Source organism: Melanostigma gelatinosum (assembly GCF_949748355.1).
Source record: "Melanostigma gelatinosum genome assembly, chromosome: 8".
In the NCBI taxonomy this organism is placed as follows: Eukaryota; Metazoa; Chordata; class Actinopteri; order Perciformes; family Zoarcidae; genus Melanostigma; species Melanostigma gelatinosum.
Window position 1 is genome coordinate 27,324,968 of NC_136641.1, and position 20,095 is coordinate 27,345,062.

General features: G+C 43.5%; 2 protein-coding genes across 6 annotated transcripts in view; one reads left to right on the plus strand and one right to left on the minus strand.

The window, feature by feature from the left end:
- Nucleotides 1–185, plus strand: part of sulf2b (sulfatase 2b) — a 69,815-nt gene extending 69,630 nt beyond the window's left edge. For all 5 annotated transcript variants that reach the window (XM_079274088.1, XM_079274091.1, XM_079274089.1 and 2 more), the window contains one exon: nt 1–185. This exon is cut by the window's left edge and continues 1,133 nt beyond it. The gene's annotated coding sequence lies outside the window, so the exon portion shown is untranslated.
- Nucleotides 186–3,157: 2,972 nt separating this feature from the next.
- The window catches only part of LOC306780932 (myosin-7B-like), a 30,075-nt gene continuing 13,137 nt past the window's right edge, over nt 3,158–20,095 (minus strand). Inside the window, exons 23-46 of the mRNA XM_079273482.1 lie at nt 19,875–20,045; nt 19,610–19,694; nt 18,463–18,705; nt 18,146–18,322; nt 17,084–17,229; nt 16,804–16,894; nt 16,555–16,712; nt 16,200–16,431; nt 15,761–15,887; nt 15,387–15,505; nt 15,080–15,276; nt 14,273–14,456; nt 14,028–14,193; nt 12,691–12,815; nt 12,496–12,611; nt 12,176–12,362; nt 11,209–11,418; nt 6,050–6,175; nt 5,836–5,926; nt 5,681–5,760; nt 5,142–5,246; nt 4,953–5,048; nt 4,314–4,457; nt 3,158–4,241 (exon numbers count right to left, since the gene is read on the minus strand). Of these exons, the coding sequence (XP_079129608.1) occupies nt 4,230–4,241; nt 4,314–4,457; nt 4,953–5,048; nt 5,142–5,246; nt 5,681–5,760; nt 5,836–5,926; nt 6,050–6,175; nt 11,209–11,418; nt 12,176–12,362; nt 12,496–12,611; nt 12,691–12,815; nt 14,028–14,193; nt 14,273–14,456; nt 15,080–15,276; nt 15,387–15,505; nt 15,761–15,887; nt 16,200–16,431; nt 16,555–16,712; nt 16,804–16,894; nt 17,084–17,229; nt 18,146–18,322; nt 18,463–18,705; nt 19,610–19,694; nt 19,875–20,045 (3,388 nt within the window). The 3' untranslated portion in view covers nt 3,158–4,229. The remainder of the gene's footprint in view (nt 4,242–4,313; nt 4,458–4,952; nt 5,049–5,141; nt 5,247–5,680; nt 5,761–5,835; nt 5,927–6,049; nt 6,176–11,208; nt 11,419–12,175; nt 12,363–12,495; nt 12,612–12,690; nt 12,816–14,027; nt 14,194–14,272; nt 14,457–15,079; nt 15,277–15,386; nt 15,506–15,760; nt 15,888–16,199; nt 16,432–16,554; nt 16,713–16,803; nt 16,895–17,083; nt 17,230–18,145; nt 18,323–18,462; nt 18,706–19,609; nt 19,695–19,874; nt 20,046–20,095) is intronic.

The following is a 20,095-nucleotide window of genomic DNA, read 5'->3' on the forward strand; positions in this document are numbered from 1 at the left end:
TCCTCCTCCTCCTCCTCCTCCTCCTCCTCTTCGTCCTCCTCTTCATCCTCCTCCTCTTCCTCTTCGTCCTCCTCTTCATCCTCCTCCTCCTCCTCTTCCTCCTCTTCGTCCTCCTCTTCGTCCTCCTCTTCAGGTCACCTCCCAGCAGCCATGGTGTTTGTCCTGTTCACCTTTAGTGTGAAGACATTTGGACGAGTTCTTACTAAACTCAGACGTCCAGCGCTGTGACATCACTGCTGATGTCACCGTGATGTCATTTATTTTATTCTTCTTTTTTTTATTATTTCTTCCACTAACTTGAGTGCCGGTTACCGTGGTGACCGACAGCATTTACTGACGACAGAGCTACAGTTGTACTAACCCGGTGACTGACTACAGTACCCACAATGCAACACCTGCAGCCCTGAAGAAAAAATTACGAACGAGAACATTTTTGATTTAAAAGTCACAAAAAAGAACAAACGAGCATGAAAACAAAAGATGAGACGACTGTGAACTTTGAACTCTCGGAACATCTCGTGAGCCAATGAAAAGAAGACTAGATGGTGATGTCATCACGTTCACAACTTTTGTTGAAATTAGTCAGAGTTCTGGTTTTTGTGTCGCCACATCGTTTTTTTGTGTTTTTTTTGCTGCCGTTAACCGTCAAACATCACCGTCCAATCACCTTCCTGCACATGTGGTCACTTCCTCTTCACTTTTCTTCTTTTCAGTCATTCTCTGTCAGATTTTCTCCCAAATCCATCAGTGGTCCAATAGGACGTGTAACGTGTAAAATATAACTGTGGAAAAAATACGACTGGATTCACACAAGAAGTATAAATAAGATTTCAGATTTCAGACTTTGGACCCATCTGATCGGATCTGATCCTCTTTGCACTTTAATATCACGACATCAGAAGTGTGTCGGTGTGAAACACCTGATTTACATCTCGCTGCATTTAGCGCTTATTGTTATTGTTCTTGTTATTCTTTTGTCTTGCTTACTTCTGCCTTGGTTGGTGATGTCCTACAGTTCCCAGAATGCCGTTCAGCAGCGCACAGCGGAGGTGTGTATAACTATCTGAGTGCTGCAGGTAGATGACAGGTGATTGGCTGATGTGTGGACCAATGAGGTAACAGCTCCTCTGTGTCTGATCTGGATTCTGTATCAGAAAGTCGACAAGTCTCTGACAGACGCCGCCATCAAATGTGTATTACCAACAATAACACAATTACTCTCGTGTAATATTTCTATATGTATATATATGTATATATATACATATATATACATATATATACATATATATATACATATATATGTATATATATATGTATATATATACATATATATACATATATATATACATATATATGTATATATATGTATATATATACATATATATACATATATATGTATATATATGTATATATATACATATATATATACATATATATGTATATATATACATATATATACATATATATGTATATATATACATATATATACATATATATGTATATATATGTATATATCAGTTTAGAGATTTTGGTCCATTTTTCTTCTTTCAGACTCGTGTAAAGAAATATTACAGGAGAGTAATTGTGACCCCTCGTGTGTCAAACTGGAGGAACCAGAAGCGTCTTGTGTTCTGAACGGATCTGTGAATGTGAAGCTGTTTCCCTGAAGACGTCGAATCAGGAACCGCCCGGGACCAGACTTCAGACCAGAGTCCTGGATCTGAACTGGACTCACACACTCACACTCACATGCACACATGCACACACACGCACATGCACACACACTCACACACACACATGCACACGCACATGCACACACTCACACGCACACACACACACGCTGAAGGACAAACTGCTGAGCACTGATTGGACGGAGGGATGAATGGACCAGTCAGACGGTTCGAGGTGAGACAGGAAGTGACACGTGATGTGAGCCGTGAGCAGCCAGTTGATTCTGATCTAACACACCTGTACAGCCCCCCCCCCCCCCTCCCTGATTGGTTTTAGTTTGTGAATAAAGTGTCGAATGCCAAAACGTACCTTCTCTGCTCACAGTGTGTTTTTTGTTTTGCGTTTTACAATTTGAGATTTATTGTTTAGTTTTTAAATGTATTTATTTGGAATATATTGAGTCTACTTTCATAACAGACAAAGATAATCTGAAAATATTCACATTTGAGATTCTGGAATCAGCGTAAAATAACTTTCTGTCCATTAATGACGAATTCAGCTTCAGAGTAGTTTAAAGAGTGACTCATCTCAACGCTACAGAGGGAACATTCACACATTCATGGACATCACATTGGATCCTGAGGAGTTTGGTGACCCCTGACCTTTTTTTGAATTTTGAATTGTGCACAGAAACCCTCCAGATCAGAGCTCCATAGATCCTCTGAGAGATCTTCCTCATATTAACTTCCTCGCTACACCATGAGAACTACTGACTGAAGAACGGCCACAGCATTGGACCAGATGTTTGCAGATGTTCATGTTCTTCAGTAATAACAGCGCTAAGATTAATGTCAAAGCAACGCTCACAGCTTCTGTGCCAAATGAAGATGACGATGTGAGAGATACGTCACTGACACGTCTCACCATCACGTTGAGTTCTCAACACAAAGCAGATCCAGGTGAACAGGAAGTGACCAGATTTGGTTGATTTCTCAACACGGACCTTCACGAGAAGCTGTTTGAGGAATGAAAGCGTCCAACAAGTCCTCCACCTCTGGAACACGCCGAGAAACATCTGTTAGCTCCTGATGTTCACTTCGACACGTTTAGATAAACGACGTGTGAGGACGTCACCGCGGATTCACTGGTGATGGAGATGATGCTCCTCTGAATATGAACGGCTGCATGTAAACAGGGATATTTAATTTCACGTGTGACAGAGCAGTAGGATTATTGTCTTTCTTGGAAAGAAACTTTGATGTAAACGTTTAATGTAGTTAGCATCTTTCAAAGAAACTCCTCATCACTCCTGCTCCACAGAGGATGAACCCTCGTCTGGTCATTTATCGTCCCTCTAGCGCCACCCTGCTGGTGCGATAGATCATCAGGATGTTCATGTGTGTTTCACCGGCTGCAGGTTTCTTCTGATGAGCAACTTAAAGAAGTCAACGAACTACGTCAAACACCAACAGCTCTTTATTGTTCATCTTTCACGACACTGAAGATTTCAATCGGTAAAACTCACACATAGTCAAAGACACTCTGAATACAGGCACTACATCGCTATTACATGTCTATTACATGTCTATTACATGTCTATTACAAACCTGTTATCAAGATCGCATTGAGGTGGTAGTGACGGGTGCAGCTGTGCAGAGTATTCTCAGTGTGATCAGAGACACGTTAACATTACAGTCATTTGATTCAATGTACCGTACTTTTCGGACTATAAGCCGCTACTTTTTACCCCACGCTTTGAGGCGTCGGCTTATAGTCCGGTGTGATTTATATACGCATTTTTCCGTAGCTTTTCTCCGCCACAACAACCGCAACTTCCGGTTCCGGTCTAACACAACATTTACTAGCTCCCGACACAGAACAGTTGCTACCAGCAACCCCTCTGCTACCAGCTGTTACTGACAGGGTCGCTACAATATGGATGAAGTACCTTTGACCTTTGACCTACCTCTCACTAGGACTGTGAACAAAAAAGGTTGAACGGCAAGATGCTTTTAACAGTACACGTCCGACTCGCTAGCTTCTAAGCTAATTTTAACATTACGGCCAATGGGGAAATGCTACCCGCGATTAGCGAATATATAATATATCTTTGTACATCTTTTCATGCAGACATACTTGCATTACAGACTAAGGTCTCTCACGGCTACCAAACGAAAAACAATGAGGCAATAACTGCTCATAGCGCTGAATAGCTGTTGTGCTAGCAGCAACTGGCCAAGCCAGTTAGCCGTAAATGCCGGTACCGCTCGGTAACGCACGCCGGTACCGCTCGGTACTACTGCTCTGCTGTACACCGGCTCTTATTCATGCCGGCTTCCTTCGACACTTCCTCGACCACAGTTGCCGATGCTTTACAGTGGAGACAGACACATGTTGACATGGTGACAGTACAGCAGATGCAGATTCACGTGTCCCCCCTTGGTCCTGGACTACAGCAGAACCACGTCAGACTCAAACACACGGCAATCAGATATGGGAAACGTCACACGAACAGCAGAAAAACACTGAAGGTGTTTGAAGAGGCAGCAGAGCTTCATTCATTCGATGATCTGCAGAAACACAAAGAGAAGATCAGAAGCACGGCACGGATACACAACAACAAGCGCATGAGCGGGCCTCACCATGGCGACCTTGCTGGTCTGCTCGCGGGTTCGAATCCGCAGCTTGTTGACGGTCGTCTCGGCGACGTCGGCTCTCTCCTCGGCGTCGTCCAGCTCGTTTTGGACTTTCCTGAAGCGCACCGTGCTGCAGCTCACCTGCTCCTCCTGGTGGACACAAAGAGGAACAACGGCCACGACGATTCATCTTTACACCTTTCAATAACCGCGTTCATTGTTCAGAGCGGCAACAAGCTGTGAACATGGCATTGACACGTTGTCAACTTTACAGTTGATTTGCAGATCTAGCAAACAGTTGCTTATCTCTCCCACATAGCAACATGTCCTCTCTCTCTCTTAGCTCTGTGTTTGCCTCCACCAGCTCCTGAGGGAAACATCTGTCTGTCCAGCTGCTGAATGATGTTCACCAGCTGGTCTCTGACTGAGTCCGTCTGCTGAGCAGCTCGTGAGCAGATCAAACCAGGACAGTTGAAACAATGAACTTAGACTTTCTATAAAGATTCATCTGATCATTCACTACCAGAGACACACAACCCATTGTCATTTCACACATTGTTATTATGCAAAATATGGATTTAAACTATTTCAACACTCAATTCTGTGACCAGGTCGTGTCAGTTTGAATGAACTCATCAGACTCACAGCGTTCTCTGTTTGTCTCTTGTAGCTCTTGACTTTGGTCTGAAGCTTGTCGATGAGCTCCTGCATCCTCAACAGAGTCTTCCTGTCCTCCTCTGACTGCAGGGACACAAAGAGAGCCAATAGAAACACAGAACCAACAGAAGGTCTGTATGGACAGAAGCAGCAGCTGGTGATGGGAGGTGATCCGACCTGGTACGTCAGCTCTTTCACTCTCTTCTCGTTGCGACGGACTCCTTTCAGATACTCGTCGCTCCTCTTCTGCTCCATCATCAGCTCGGTCTGCGTCTCCCTCACCTGAACACAAAGCATCGCTGCTGTTTCATCAGCAGGTTCACGTGCTGCTGCTTGGTGTCAGGAAGCAGGGATGGTAGTTTAGCGATACTGCTTATCGGTTCTTTTTCATTGCTTTGTGAGAAAAAAAGACAAATAATTAACATTTCTTTATTATTCTTGTATGTAAACACATTTGTCCATTTTTCTTCAGCAGCAATACTCTTCAAAATAGGTTCAGTGAGACGAGGACATCTCACTCTGGAACTCCTAAAGTACCGAGAGCAGAACCGGTAACTCCGGACAGTATCGAGCTCCAGGTTTCTACTCATTTAGAACCGGTTCCTGTTTAGAAACGGGTTTCTAAACAAGTCATCGAGTAGGTTTTCCTTCTGTAGCATGTTTCTGCTGTCTGCTGAGCTGAGTACTAGCACGCCAACGCTGGCTCAAACACTCACTCTCGTCTCCAGCTTGTGAAGCTGCTTCTTTCCTCCCTTCAGCATCGTCTGCTCCGTCTCGTCCAGTTTGACCTGCAGCTCTGCGAGAGAGACGACCACGGCGTTAACATCGGCAGGTCGACCGTCATTACAGAGTTGGTGTTTGTCTTCTGTACCTTTCACTGTGGAGACCATGTTCTTCTTCATTCTCTCCATCATACTGCTGCTGTCCTGCTCCTTCTTCAGCTCCTCCGCCATCAGAGCCGCCTGGTGAGAAACATGTTCCGAGGTAATGAAAACGTAGCAACTTTCTAACAACAGATGAGAAGAAAACACAAGATAAATCAGGGTTATCTATGTGGTGGACAGGGGTCAGAGGTCAGGACTGACATCAGTGATGGCCTTCTTGGCTTTCTCCTCAGCACTGCGACTCTCCTGCATGGCCTCGTCCACCTCCCCCGTCAGCAGAGACACGTCCGCCTCCAGCTTCTTCTTCTGGTTCATCAGACCTGAGTTCTGAAAAACACATGCAGGCAATCAAGTTCATCAACAACCAGTCAGTCGGTCCAGAACATCTGTCCATTGAAGGATTAGTCCGTCAGTTCATCACTCTGTTAGTCAATAAGACAACTAATCAGTCCACCAATCACTAAGCTGGTGCATCGATCAGTTACTCAACCAATCAGTCCATCAACACGCTTATCAATCACTTTGTGGATTAATCATTAAGTCAGTAAGACCGTCAGTCTATTGATCAATCAATCGAAGCATCGTTCAGTTAAACTTCTGTCAACATGAATGTCAACCAGTCAGTCAGCTAGTCAGTCCATCGGTCATTAATGAAACAGAATTACATTAATCACTCAGTGAGAGGATCAATCAGTGAGTCAGTTAATCAATCACTGAATCAGTGAGTCAGTTAATCAATCACTGAATCAGTGAGTCAGTTCATCAATCACTCAATCAGTGAGTCAGTTCATCAATCATTCAATCAATGAGTCAGTCCATCAATCACTCAATCAGTGAGTCAGTCCATCAATCACTCAATCAATGAGTCAGTTCATCAATCACTCAATCAATGAGTCAGTTCATCCATCACTCAATCAGTGAGTCAGTTCATCCATCAATCAATCAATGAGTCAGTTCATCCATCACTCAATCAATGAGTCAGTTCATCAATCATTCAATCAATGAGTCAGTTCATCCATCACTCAATCAATGAGTCAGTTCATCCATCAATCAATCAGTGAGTCAGTTCATCACTCACTCAATCAATGAGTCAGTTCATCAATCACTCAATCAATGAGTCAGTTCATCCATCAATCAATCAATGAGTCAGTTCATCAATCACTCAATCAATGAGTCAGTTCATCAATCACTCAATCAATGAGTCAGTTCATCAATCACTCAATCAATGAGTCAGTCCATCAATCACTCAATCAGTGAGTCAGTCCATCAATCACTCAATCAATGAGTCAGTTCATCAATCACTCAATCAATGAGTCAGTTCATCCATCACTCAATCAGTGAGTCAGTTCATCCATCAATCAATCAATGAGTCAGTTCATCCATCACTCAATCAATGAGTCAGTTCATCAATCATTCAATCAATGAGTCAGTTCATCCATCACTCAATCAATGAGTCAGTTCATCCATCAATCAATCAGTGAGTCAGTTCATCACTCACTCAATCAATGAGTCAGTTCATCAATCACTCAATCAATGAGTCAGTTCATCCATCAATCAATCAATGAGTCAGTTCATCAATCACTCAATCAATGAGTCAGTTCATCAATCACTCAATCAATGAGTCAGTTCATCAATCACTCAATCAATGAGTCAGTTCATCCATCACTCAATCAATGAGTCAGTTCATCCATCAATCAATCAATGAGTCAGTTCATCAATCACTCAATCAATGAGTCAGTTCATCACTCACTCAATCAATGAGTCAGTTCATCAATCACTCAATCAATGAGTCAGTTCATCCATCAATCAATCAATGAGTCAGTTCATCAATCACTCAATCAATGAGTCAGTTCATCAATCACTCAATCAATGAGTCAGTTCATCAATCACTCAATCAATGAGTCAGTTCATCCATCAATCAATCAATGAGTCAGTTCATCAATCACTCAATCAATGAGTCAGTTCATCCATCAATCAATCAATGAGTCAGTTCATCAATCACTCAATCAATGAGTCAGTTCATCCATCAATCAATCAATGAGTCAGTTCATCAATCACTCAATCAATGAGTCAGTTCATCAATCACTCAATCAATGAGTCAGTTCATCAATCACTCAATCAATGAGTCAGTTCATCCATCACTCAATCAATGAGTCAGTTCATCCATCAATCAATCAATGAGTCAGTTCATCAATCACTCAATCAATGAGTCAGTTCATCACTCACTCAATCAATGAGTCAGTTCATCAATCACTCAATCAATGAGTCAGTTCATCAATCACTAAATCAGTGAGTCAGTCCATCAATCACTGAATCAGTGAGTCAGTTCATCAATCACTCAATCAATGAGTCAGTTCATCAATCACTCAATCAATGAGTCAGTTCATCCATCAATCAATCAATGAGTCAGTTCATCCATCAATCAATCAATGAGTCAGTTCATCAATCACTCAATCAATGAGTCAGTTCATCACTCACTCAATCAATGAGTCAGTTCATCAATCACTGAATCAATGAGTCAGTTCATCACTCACTCAATCAATGAGTCAGTTCATCAATCACTCAATCAATGAGTCAGTTCATCAATCACTCAATCAATGAGTCAGTTCATCAATCACTCAATCAATGAGTCAGTTCATCCATCAATCAATCAATGAGTCAGTTCATCCATCAATCAATCAATGAGTCAGTTCATCAATCACTCAATCAATGAGTCAGTTCATCACTCACTCAATCAATGAGTCAGTTCATCAATCACTGAATCAATGAGTCAGTTCATCACTCACTCAATCAATGAGTCAGTTCATCACTCACTCAATCAATGAGTCAGTTCATCACTCACTCAATCAATGAGTCAGTTCATCAATCACTCAATCAATGAGTCAGTTCATCAATCACTCAATCAATGAGTCAGTTCATCCATCAATCAATCAATGAGTCAGTTCATCCATCAATCAATCAATGAGTCAGTTCATCAATCACTCAATCAATGAGTCAGTTCATCACTCACTCAATCAATGAGTCAGTTCATCAATCACTCAATCAATGAGTCAGTTCATCAATCACTGAATCAATGAGTCAGTTCATCACTCACTCAATCAATGAGTCAGTTCATCACTCACTCAATCAATGAGTCAGTTCATCAATCACTCAATCAATGAGTCAGTTCATCAATCACTCAATCAATGAGTCAGTTCATCCATCAATCAATCAATGAGTCAGTCCATCAATCATTCAATCAATGAGTCAGTCCATCAATCATTCAATCAATGAGTCAGTTCATCAATCACTGAATCAATGAGTCAGTTCATCAATCACTGAATCAATGAGTCAGTTCATCAATCACTCAATCAATGAGTCAGTTCATCCATCAATCAATCAATGAGTCAGTTCATCAATCACTCAATCAATGAGTCAGTTCATCCATCAATCAATCAATGAGTCAGTTCATCAATCACTCAATCAATGAGTCAGTTCATCCATCAATCAATCAATGAGTCAGTTCATCAATCACTCAATCAATGAGTCAGTTCATCAATCACTCAATCAATGAGTCAGTTCATCAATCACTCAATCAATGAGTCAGTTCATCCATCACTCAATCAATGAGTCAGTTCATCCATCAATCAATCAATGAGTCAGTTCATCAATCACTCAATCAATGAGTCAGTTCATCACTCACTCAATCAATGAGTCAGTTCATCAATCACTCAATCAATGAGTCAGTTCATCAATCACTAAATCAGTGAGTCAGTTCATCAATCACTGAATCAGTGAGTCAGTTCATCAATCACTCAATCAATGAGTCAGTTCATCAATCACTCAATCAATGAGTCAGTTCATCCATCAATCAATCAATGAGTCAGTTCATCCATCAATCAATCAATGAGTCAGTTCATCAATCACTCAATCAATGAGTCAGTTCATCACTCACTCAATCAATGAGTCAGTTCATCAATCACTGAATCAATGAGTCAGTTCATCACTCACTCAATCAATGAGTCAGTTCATCAATCACTCAATCAATGAGTCAGTTCATCAATCACTCAATCAATGAGTCAGTTCATCCATCACTCAATCAATGAGTCAGTTCATCCATCAATCAATCAATGAGTCAGTTCATCAATCACTCAATCAATGAGTCAGTTCATCACTCACTCAATCAATGAGTCAGTTCATCAATCACTCAATCAATGAGTCAGTTCATCAATCACTAAATCAGTGAGTCAGTTCATCAATCACTGAATCAGTGAGTCAGTTCATCAATCACTCAATCAATGAGTCAGTTCATCAATCACTCAATCAATGAGTCAGTTCATCCATCAATCAATCAATGAGTCAGTTCATCCATCAATCAATCAATGAGTCAGTTCATCAATCACTCAATCAATGAGTCAGTTCATCACTCACTCAATCAATGAGTCAGTTCATCAATCACTGAATCAATGAGTCAGTTCATCACTCACTCAATCAATGAGTCAGTTCATCAATCACTCAATCAATGAGTCAGTTCATCAATCACTCAATCAATGAGTCAGTTCATCAATCACTCAATCAATGAGTCAGTTCATCCATCAATCAATCAATGAGTCAGTTCATCCATCAATCAATCAATGAGTCAGTTCATCAATCACTCAATCAATGAGTCAGTTCATCACTCACTCAATCAATGAGTCAGTTCATCAATCACTGAATCAATGAGTCAGTTCATCACTCACTCAATCAATGAGTCAGTTCATCACTCACTCAATCAATGAGTCAGTTCATCACTCACTCAATCAATGAGTCAGTTCATCAATCACTCAATCAATGAGTCAGTTCATCAATCACTCAATCAATGAGTCAGTTCATCCATCAATCAATCAATGAGTCAGTTCATCCATCAATCAATCAATGAGTCAGTTCATCAATCACTCAATCAATGAGTCAGTTCATCACTCACTCAATCAATGAGTCAGTTCATCAATCACTCAATCAATGAGTCAGTTCATCAATCACTGAATCAATGAGTCAGTTCATCACTCACTCAATCAATGAGTCAGTTCATCAATCACTCAATCAATGAGTCAGTTCATCAATCACTCAATCAATGAGTCAGTTCATCCATCAATCAATCAATGAGTCAGTCCATCAATCATTCAATCAATGAGTCAGTCCATCAATCATTCAATCAATGAGTCAGTTCATCAATCACTGAATCAATGAGTCAGTTCATCAATCACTGAATCAATGAGTCAGTTCATCAATCACTCAATCAATGGCTAAATCAGTCAGTCAGTGAATCCGTCGATCACTCAAGCAGTATTCAGTGACTTGATTGATCAGGTAATCAAGACATGTGTGTGTGTGTGTGTGTGTACCTGTGTGGTGAACAGGTTCAGTCTCTCTGTGACCTCCACCAGCTCGTGTTCTGCCATCTTGCGTCCGTGGTCGGTTTGTTCCAGAATCCCACGCAGCTCCTCCTCCTCAGCCGTCATCAGTAAACAACGTCGGTCCAACAGGAGGATCTGTTCTTTGAGCTGATTGGCCAACTGGACTTTGTCCTCCAAATCCACCTGTTGGTCTTTAACCTGTGAGAGGACAGAACCCAGTGAGACCCGTTAAGACATTCTGCCACATCACAGACGGACCCAGGTCCGGCTTCACCTGCAGCCTTGGACCTGCAGTCAGAGCTCCGGAGGGAGGAGGAGAGCTCAGCTCCCAGCAGCAGCAGCAGCGTCTCCTCCTCCTCCAGGAGCAGAGCTCCTCCTCCTCCTCCTCCTCCGCCTCCTCAACACCGACACCACACTGCTGGAGACCCAGGACGTATTGCTGGACCTGCTGGAGGGAAGGGAGGCACGGGAGAACCAGAACCAGGACTGAGAGGGTCAGCCTGTCAGACCCTGCTGCAGTAACATGAGAGGTTTTCTAAAGAGACTCTGGTGCTCAGAAACACTACCACTTTAGTCCACAGGGGGCGACAGAACCACCACTGAAGGAAGGTCTCTTTTAGTAACTAGAACGGTTCCTGTTCCTGAAACAAGGTCATCTTCCTGGATGTTTTGAAATGATCTGTGAGAAGTTGATCCAAAGCTCGAACCACGGGATGAAATCCACCTTATTTGAATCAGCTCGTCAACCTCTGAATGGGACACCTCCATTACCGCCACTGCCCCTTGTTTAGAAAAGCAGTTCAACAATCCCAGGGAATGGTTCCTGCAGTCTCCTCGATGCTCAGGAGACTTGGATAGATATGTAACCTTCAGTATTGTATTCAGCCTTCCCGCCCTGACATTGAGGAGTTTATTGTCTCGATATCTTGGATGAGTTCTGATCGGATGAGGCTACCTGTGTCTGCAGGTGTCTGATGGCCCTCTGGCTCTCGGCTGCATGTCTGTTGGCATGTCCCAGCTGAACCTCCATCTCGTTCAGGTCGCACTCCATCTTCTTCTTCAGACGCACCGCCTCACTGCGACTGCGAACCTCCGCCTCCAATCTGGTCTGCATGGTGTCCAGGGAGCGCTGGTGGCCCTGCCTGGTGGACAGTACTGGTATTACTACGCCGATTCACGCTTTATGCATAGTTTTTCTGCAGGTCTACTGCATATTTTACAATATGTTTTCTACTATTCTGATTCCTGATTGACTATTATCAATATATCTGGTACCTGAGGTTCTCGATCTCTTCATCTTTCTCTGCAATCTTGCGCTCGATCTCAGTCCTTATCTGGTGCAGCTCCATCTGAAATTTCAAGGTCTTGCTCTCCTCGTGCTCCAGAGTTCCCTGGTGGGTGGAAGGTTGTTTCGTGAACAGTTGACTTGTTTGACAGTTGACGAGTATCTACAGCAGGGAAGTTAGTTACCTCTGCTTCCTCCAGAGCTGCTCTGATATCACTCTTCTCCACATCCAGGAGCTTCTTCATCCTCTCCAGCTCGTAGATGGTCTTTCCTCCCTGACCGATCTGATCCGTCAGGTCCAGTATCTCCTCTGGAGACAAACACAGTCGCTCAATCACAATATGAACTCAGGTCCATAACAGTCATGTATAGCAAGATGTTTGGCACTCTTTGAAACTAGGGTTCCCAACAGGGTTCTTGCTAAAGAGCTGAGGTTCTACCCAGAACCATTTACTTCTGAATAACTCTTCTCTGAAGAAACCGTTTTTCGAGGGTTACTTGTGACACCAAGGGTCCCAATCAGAACTCTTTTCATCCCCAAAAAAAACGTTTTGGAGAAAGAGTACTTCAAGGTGTTGGAAGGACACGCCCAGAATCCAGAAACACGAGCCTCTAAAAACTGTGATTGTGAACCATAATCGTTCTGGGTTGCGCTGCAACTCATCAAGTACATAAAACTCTTGGGACATAGAAAGTGTTTTGGAACAACCTTCTTGTTGCTTTGTGGAACCATCATACCATACAAAGGTTCTCGTGAAAGCTCTCATAGGGGGTTCTGGGTGGAACCCTTAACATCTGGTTTGAGGTATAACTATTTATATTGGGTTATGTGTAGAACTTGAAATCTGAAAGGGTCCCAAGTGGAACCTTTACAAAAGGTAGTACCAGGATCCAAACAGGGTTCCCCTACGAGGACAAACCAAAGAACCCTATATGGTTCGATTTAGCACCTTTATTTCTGAGAGTGTGGTATCGAGTCTGCTATGAGAGGTTCATTTAATCAAAGTGTTCCCGACTGTTGCTTTGCTTTGATGTCATTTTAAAACTACTTCAATGTTTCTGGTTCAAACAATGAGATGGTGTAAAGTTCTTTGTTCTGCTTTTGATTCCTGAAAGATGAATATAGAGCAGCGTCAAAAGGTCGTTTCGATAGTTTCTCATCTTGTTTGGTTTAAGTCTTTTAAGTAAGCGTTCAATGAAGGATGTCAGTAATACACGTTTGTTGTTGGCTGCGACCCGACAGCGAACTGCTTTTTATTGTTTTGTTGATGGATTTCCTGAATCAGACATAACCGCTGATGTAACCTGTAATCCCCCAGCTGGTACAATACAACACAATATATCTGTAGGTACAAACATACTTTAGTTTTCTAGTTCTAAAAACCTTCGTTGACATCAGGATATCTTCCACATTCTGAGAGCCCGACTTCAAGACTTGACCCTGCAGAGAACCACGTCCACACCACTAAAGCTACGACGTGGCTCCTCCGGGTGAAGAAGAAAGACGACAAAGACGAGATACCTTGCAGGTTCTTGTTTTCTCGTTTCACCGTCTCCAGATTGTCCAGAGCTTCTTCATAGCAGTTCTTCAGTTTGAAGAGCTCGGTGCTCAGACTGCGGGACTCTCTCTGCGAGGCCTCCAGGTCTGTCTGACTCTCCTCAAACTTCAGCTTCCAGTCGCTCAACAACTGCATCAAACAAACACAAATGAACACAAACTTGTTGCTGAGATTATTTGTCCTTCGAGCGTCGGCTGGTGTCGCCGACCTTGTCGAAGTTGCGTTGCCTCTTGTCCAGAGCCAGAGCAGCAGCGTTGGTTCGTTCCAGTTCAACCAACAGGTCTTCAATCTCTGTCTGCAGACACACTTTGGTTTTCTCCAGTGAGGAACATTTGGCCTGAGACGTCTCTACAGCTTCCTCAACCGTCTGCAGCTTGACGACCAACTTTTTCCTACAAACAAACGGCACGAGATAAACCGTTAACGAGCAGTTAAGACAACAAAATGTACTGAGCTGCACAATTAGAGAAACAATTACTTGAAGCGACCGGTTATGCAGCTGGTGAAGACGGTTATAGAGTCTGATATTTTGTGAGTTCTGTAGAAAAGCCTGATGGTTGCTGCGGATCATGAGTATTCACAGCTACGTTCATGAGAGTCCAGTCCTTCAGAAGCAGCAGCAGTGATAGTCAGAGCAGGAGCAGGTTTTGTGGCAGATGTAGAGCAAATCCGGGAGTCGATAAGAGATGAAATCAAGACTTGTACACTCGAGGATAGAGGATAAATTATACATATATCATGTATATATATATAAATAATATATATATATATATGGATACATTTATCCTTTCTTTTGTAACATTCTTTGTAAGTGTGCATATGCTCAGTCTCAAGCTAAATGCCACTTCATATGGTGAGATATGTCCTGAGGGTTAACTGATGATGTATTCTCAGTATTTCTGTTCATCACATGTCGTCCTGTCGGCCGGTGCAGAAGGACGTGTGCGTCTCTGTGAGTGTGGGGTTGTGACATGCACCGCTAACATATATTGATGCCACCATTACAGTTTCTTACTTGGCGTCCTCCAGCTCCTCTATTCTCAGCACGGCGTCGGTCTCGTACTTGGCTCTCCACTGGACCACCTGGCCGTTGGCTTTGGAGAGCTCCCTCTGCAGCTCAGCCTTGGACTCCTGCTCCTCCTCCAGCTGCTCTCTGAGCAGACTGCTGTGGTGACGGGACGCCTGCACCGCGTGAGCCAGCGCCACACGAGCCTGCAACACACACACGGTCACGCAGTGTTTACTTTGACTCAACATAGTGAGGACAACCACGAGGCTGAGTGTTGAAATGATGGATCAGAGTTGGAAAGGTTCAGTGGTACTTTGCTCTCCTCCTCCAGCTGCCTCTTCAGGTCTTCGGAGTTCTGGAAAACCCCGGCTTTGGAGCGCTGGAGCTGACCAATCATAGCATCCCGCTCCTCCAGACGACGGCTGTACTCGGCTAACAGAACGACGACACAGAGAAGAAGTTTTAAAGTGGGTTAGTCCGGCCGCCTTCATCAGCTTTCATCAACTGAGAATTACATTTACGACACATTCTTTCCACTTAAAATGAATTCAGATGTGTTCATGCTTTGTGTTGATAGTTGTAATACAGGCTGGGATAATCATGTGCACATCATCGAGACATCATTCTCTTTATTCTTATATGATAAAGGACTATATCTGTGTGTGTGCATGTGTGTGCGCGTTGTACCAGTTTCTGTGAGCGCTCGTGCTTTCTGAGCAGAAACGTCGGTCAGCTGTCTCTGCAGCTCCTCTGCTTTGCTTCTGGTTTCATTCAGCTGGTCCTCATAAACCCTGCACATCTTCTCCACCGCTCCCTACACACACACACACACACACACACACACACACACAAGCAGCCATATCAACTGACGATTGAATCTGGTCCAGAGTCATCGTGATGCCACCAGACAAAGCTGCATTACAAACTAGAGGAATGGAGTTTAAAAGATGAAGGGACGCCCCAGTTATTCCTTTGAAAGATGTTTACTGAGGGAATAAATCAAGAGAGAAGTAGAGTCATTTTCTATAGACTTCTATACAACCAGAGGAGTCGCCCCCTGGTGGACACTAGAGAGAATGCAGCTTTAACACACTTCCCTGGAGTTTTCTTTTGAAGGTGGACTTACCTTGTTCCTGGATAGCTGCTCCACGTTAGCAGCTAGGTCGTCGGCCTCCAGCCTGAACTCGACCTTCTCCTTCTCCAGTTTCTGTTTGGTTCGCTGCAGAGCGTCAATCTGCTCGCCGAGCTCCACCACCGTGTCCGAGTGCTTCTTCCTGAGAGTGGCGGCCGTCGCCTCGTGGTGAAGCCCTGCCTCGTCCAGCTCCCGCCGCACCTTCAGGAAGTCCGCCTCCCTCTTCCTGTTTGACGTCAATTTAGTATTTTATAGTCAATTTGTACATCGCTATGTTTTCAGCAAACACACCTTCAGCAAACCAAAGTCATTACAATTACAACGTATCAGCGTCAATGCTGCTGATGACCTGTTCAGAGCGATCTGAGCAGCAGAGGATCCTCCTGCCTCCTCCAGTTTCTCCCCAAGCTCCTCCAGCTCTCTGGTGATGTCGTTCCTCTGACGTTCGGCTTTGGAACGCCATGCTCGCTCCGCATCCAGCGCCTCCTCCAGCTCCTCCATACGAGTCTGAGGGGAGCGATGAATTCATCACAAGAAGTGACGAAGGGGAAGATGGGGAAGCTGGTTACAGCTTCTATTCTGGATCAGTGGGACCAACCTGAAGCTCTTTGATCCTCTTCTGAAGATGAGTAAGCACGCTCTGTTCATCCTCCAGTTTAGATTGAAGCTGACCCGACTCAAAGTCTTTTCTTTAGGGAGGTATAGAGAGATGGAAAGAGAAAGGAAATGATCTTAACGCTCCAAAATATTTTTCAGTTTTCAGTTTTACATCTTAATTCTAGACTTCTTTTGTTGAGATTTGTCGTTGTGGAGAAATGAAATGAAGATCATCGCTCGATTAAAGTTGATAACTACCAACTCCAGGCGTGTTTTCTTACTTTTTCAGTCTCTCCTCCAGCTCGTCCTTCTGCTTCTCCAGGTCTTTCACCGAGTCCATGGACAGCTTCAGATCCCCCTCCAGCTTCCGTTTGATTCGTTCCAGTTCCAAACGCACCTTCTTCTCCAGCTCCAAGGAATTCTCCACCTGTAGAGAAGAGAGCGGGAAGGACGTCAAGACAAACTCAGAACAGAGTACTTTGATCTCACGGCATACCAGAACCTTCAAGGAGGTTCGAAGGAGTTTTGTGGTCTTTCAAGAGGTTCTAGTGGTCATAAAGAGGCTGCGAATGTGCTAATGGTTAAAAGGGTTTTAGATTGTCTAGAGATGGTGTCTTTTAGGTGGTTGTAGTGGCCATTTAGGAGGTTCTGTTAGTTCTTTAGAACGTTCTAGTGATCAAATAGAGGCTGCAAAGGTCCGTTAGGTGGTACTTGTGGTCACTGAGGAGGTTTTAAGGGTTTAAAGGGCTTTAGGTTGTCTAGGGGTCTACTGGTCCTACAGGATGTGACTCAAGAGATCCTACAGGTGGTACTGAGGAGGCTCTTTAGATGGTTCTTATGTCACTAAATGGGCTCTAACGTTTCTTCTTAAGTGGTCATTGGGTCACTGAGGAAGTTCCTTCAGGTGGTTCTTGTGGTCCTTTGGGAAGTTCTAGTTCGCCTTAAGGAGATTTTAGGAATTCGTATGCAACTGAACACCTATGGGTCATTTTGGAGGGACATCTTAGGAAGCACTCTTTACCTCTTTTATCAAAACACTAAATGGAGGAATTTCCTGTGGAAGAATGTCGTCCATCTTTTCAGTAGCAGTCCACAAACGGAGAGAATCGATGAGCTGGATGACTGAAACTTGTTTCCCTTTCATTCATTACGTTCCACAAAAGTAGAAGGACAGACGGACATGTCAGCTGATGCAGATTCACAGACGGGTTGTCCAGTGTGTTTGTTTATCCTAATGTTTAAGTTTTGACACTTCAGATCTTTTCTATTTTCGCTTATATTGCAAAACTGGAGAAGTAGGGAAGGAAGGTTGTCGAGTGTGACATGTGTATGTGTTTTCTTACATTGTCCACTTGCTGCTCCAACCTCGATTTCACCTTGACCAGCATGTTGACCTTGTCCTCCTGCGCCTGCAGGTCAGTGAGAGCCTGCTGGTGAGCCTCCTGCAGAGTGGCTTTCTCTCTGCTCAGAGATGCTATCGATTCATCCAGAACACACATCTCATGGGACAGGTTCTTCACCTGGATGGAAGAAAATAAACAATATTCATCAGATCCACCGCGTCACCAGACGAAAGCTCTCGACCAAGAACAGAGCTCAAAGAGAAGACATTGTAGAGTGGAGGAACGCTGCAGTGATGCAACGCTGCTGGTTGACGCACCTTGTTCTCGACTCCATGTCTCTCTTTCTCCACTTTAGCCAGAGTCATCTCCAGGTCGTCCACGTCTTTCTTCAGTGACACCACCTCCTCCTCCAGCTGACGTTTGTTGGACGTCAGCGAGGCCGTCACCTCCTCCTCGTCCTCCAGACGTTCCTGCATCTCCTTCAGCTTCGACTCCAGAGAGATTTTGGACAGAATCAGGTGGTTGCAGCGCTCCTCTGCGTCTGTCAGGTTGTCCTGCTCCTGGATGAGAGAATAATGAGTTTACAAGACAATCGCTCTCTAAAATAAGTAGCTGAGATCAAATCTTATATTTCAGAGATAAGTTTGTATTTTGAGAAAGAAGTGATTGTAATCCCACTTTTTAAAATTGCAGATATGACATTTTGGTTTACATGCAATTTTACTTAACTTGATGGAGCTAGGCTAGCAGTTTCCATCTGCTTTCAGTCTTTATGCTAAGCTAGGCTAATGCGTCCTGGACCTACAGCTCTGCTGGATGCAAAGAGATCTTTTCATCTCACTTTCTTGCATTCATCCTCAACATGTTAACAGGCCTGTTGTTAGTATTGGGACAATATAGCGCTTTCAAATATTCATTTAGTTTCAGAAAAAAGATAATTTTCTTCACCCATAAGCAAAAGATAATCCTTCATTGTATCTGAATAACAAAGGCAACAATGGTGGAGATGCATGTTTCTTTGTTGGACACCAAACTGCAAACAAACTACTCAGGCAGAGCTCGCAGACATGTCAACACACGACGCGTCCCATTGATTCACAAAAAGATGCTGTTCAACTGACAATTCTCAAATATTTAAAACCTGCATCCAATGAAGGGACTTTTTCTAACTCTTGAGTTAACTTTGACTGTGAAAGAGACAAGCATACGTCCTGAATCTACTGCTGTTCTGTTATCCAGTACGTGGTGCGATAAAGAACAGCCCTGTTCTGTGCCTCTACCCACAGAAAGAGAAAGAAGGGAACCCTTTGATAGAGACTCTTCTAAAGAAGCTAGAAGTCTTGTGCATCCGATAATTCCCCGATTGTTATGTGTTCTGGGTGCTTTAACAACTGCATTAACATTAGTTTATGTAGATCAGAGCTGCGGACCAGGATCGTTCCTTGAACATTCAGTGAGACTTACAGCTTGAAGCTGAAGAGCCAAGTCGTTCTTCTCCTGAACCAAAACCACCTGCTGCTCCTCCGCCTCCCAACGCTTGGCCTCTGACCTGATGGAGAAAGACACAACTAACCAACGTGACAGATATTAAAAAAGAAAACGGAGCAGCAGACGTACCATGTCAATGAATATCTCTGCCTGCATGTAGGTCATTTTACTTAGTCAGCCCGGATTGAAATGTCTAAATCGTGCCGTAAAGAGAGTCTCCACAGCCGACAGGTGAACAGACCTGTCGAAGGCCTCTTTTAACTTCTTGAACTCTTCTTTGAGAGCAGCCAATTCTTTCTCCATCTGGGCGCTCCTGAGCATTGGGCGGATCTTATAGAAGAGCATCATCCACGGCCAAGTCCTCACGATGAAGAACGCTCTGATGTTGAACTGGATCACCAATACAGCGTCCCTGAGAGGAAGAATTAAAAGCTTTTACCCACAAAACAAATGTCATTTTTC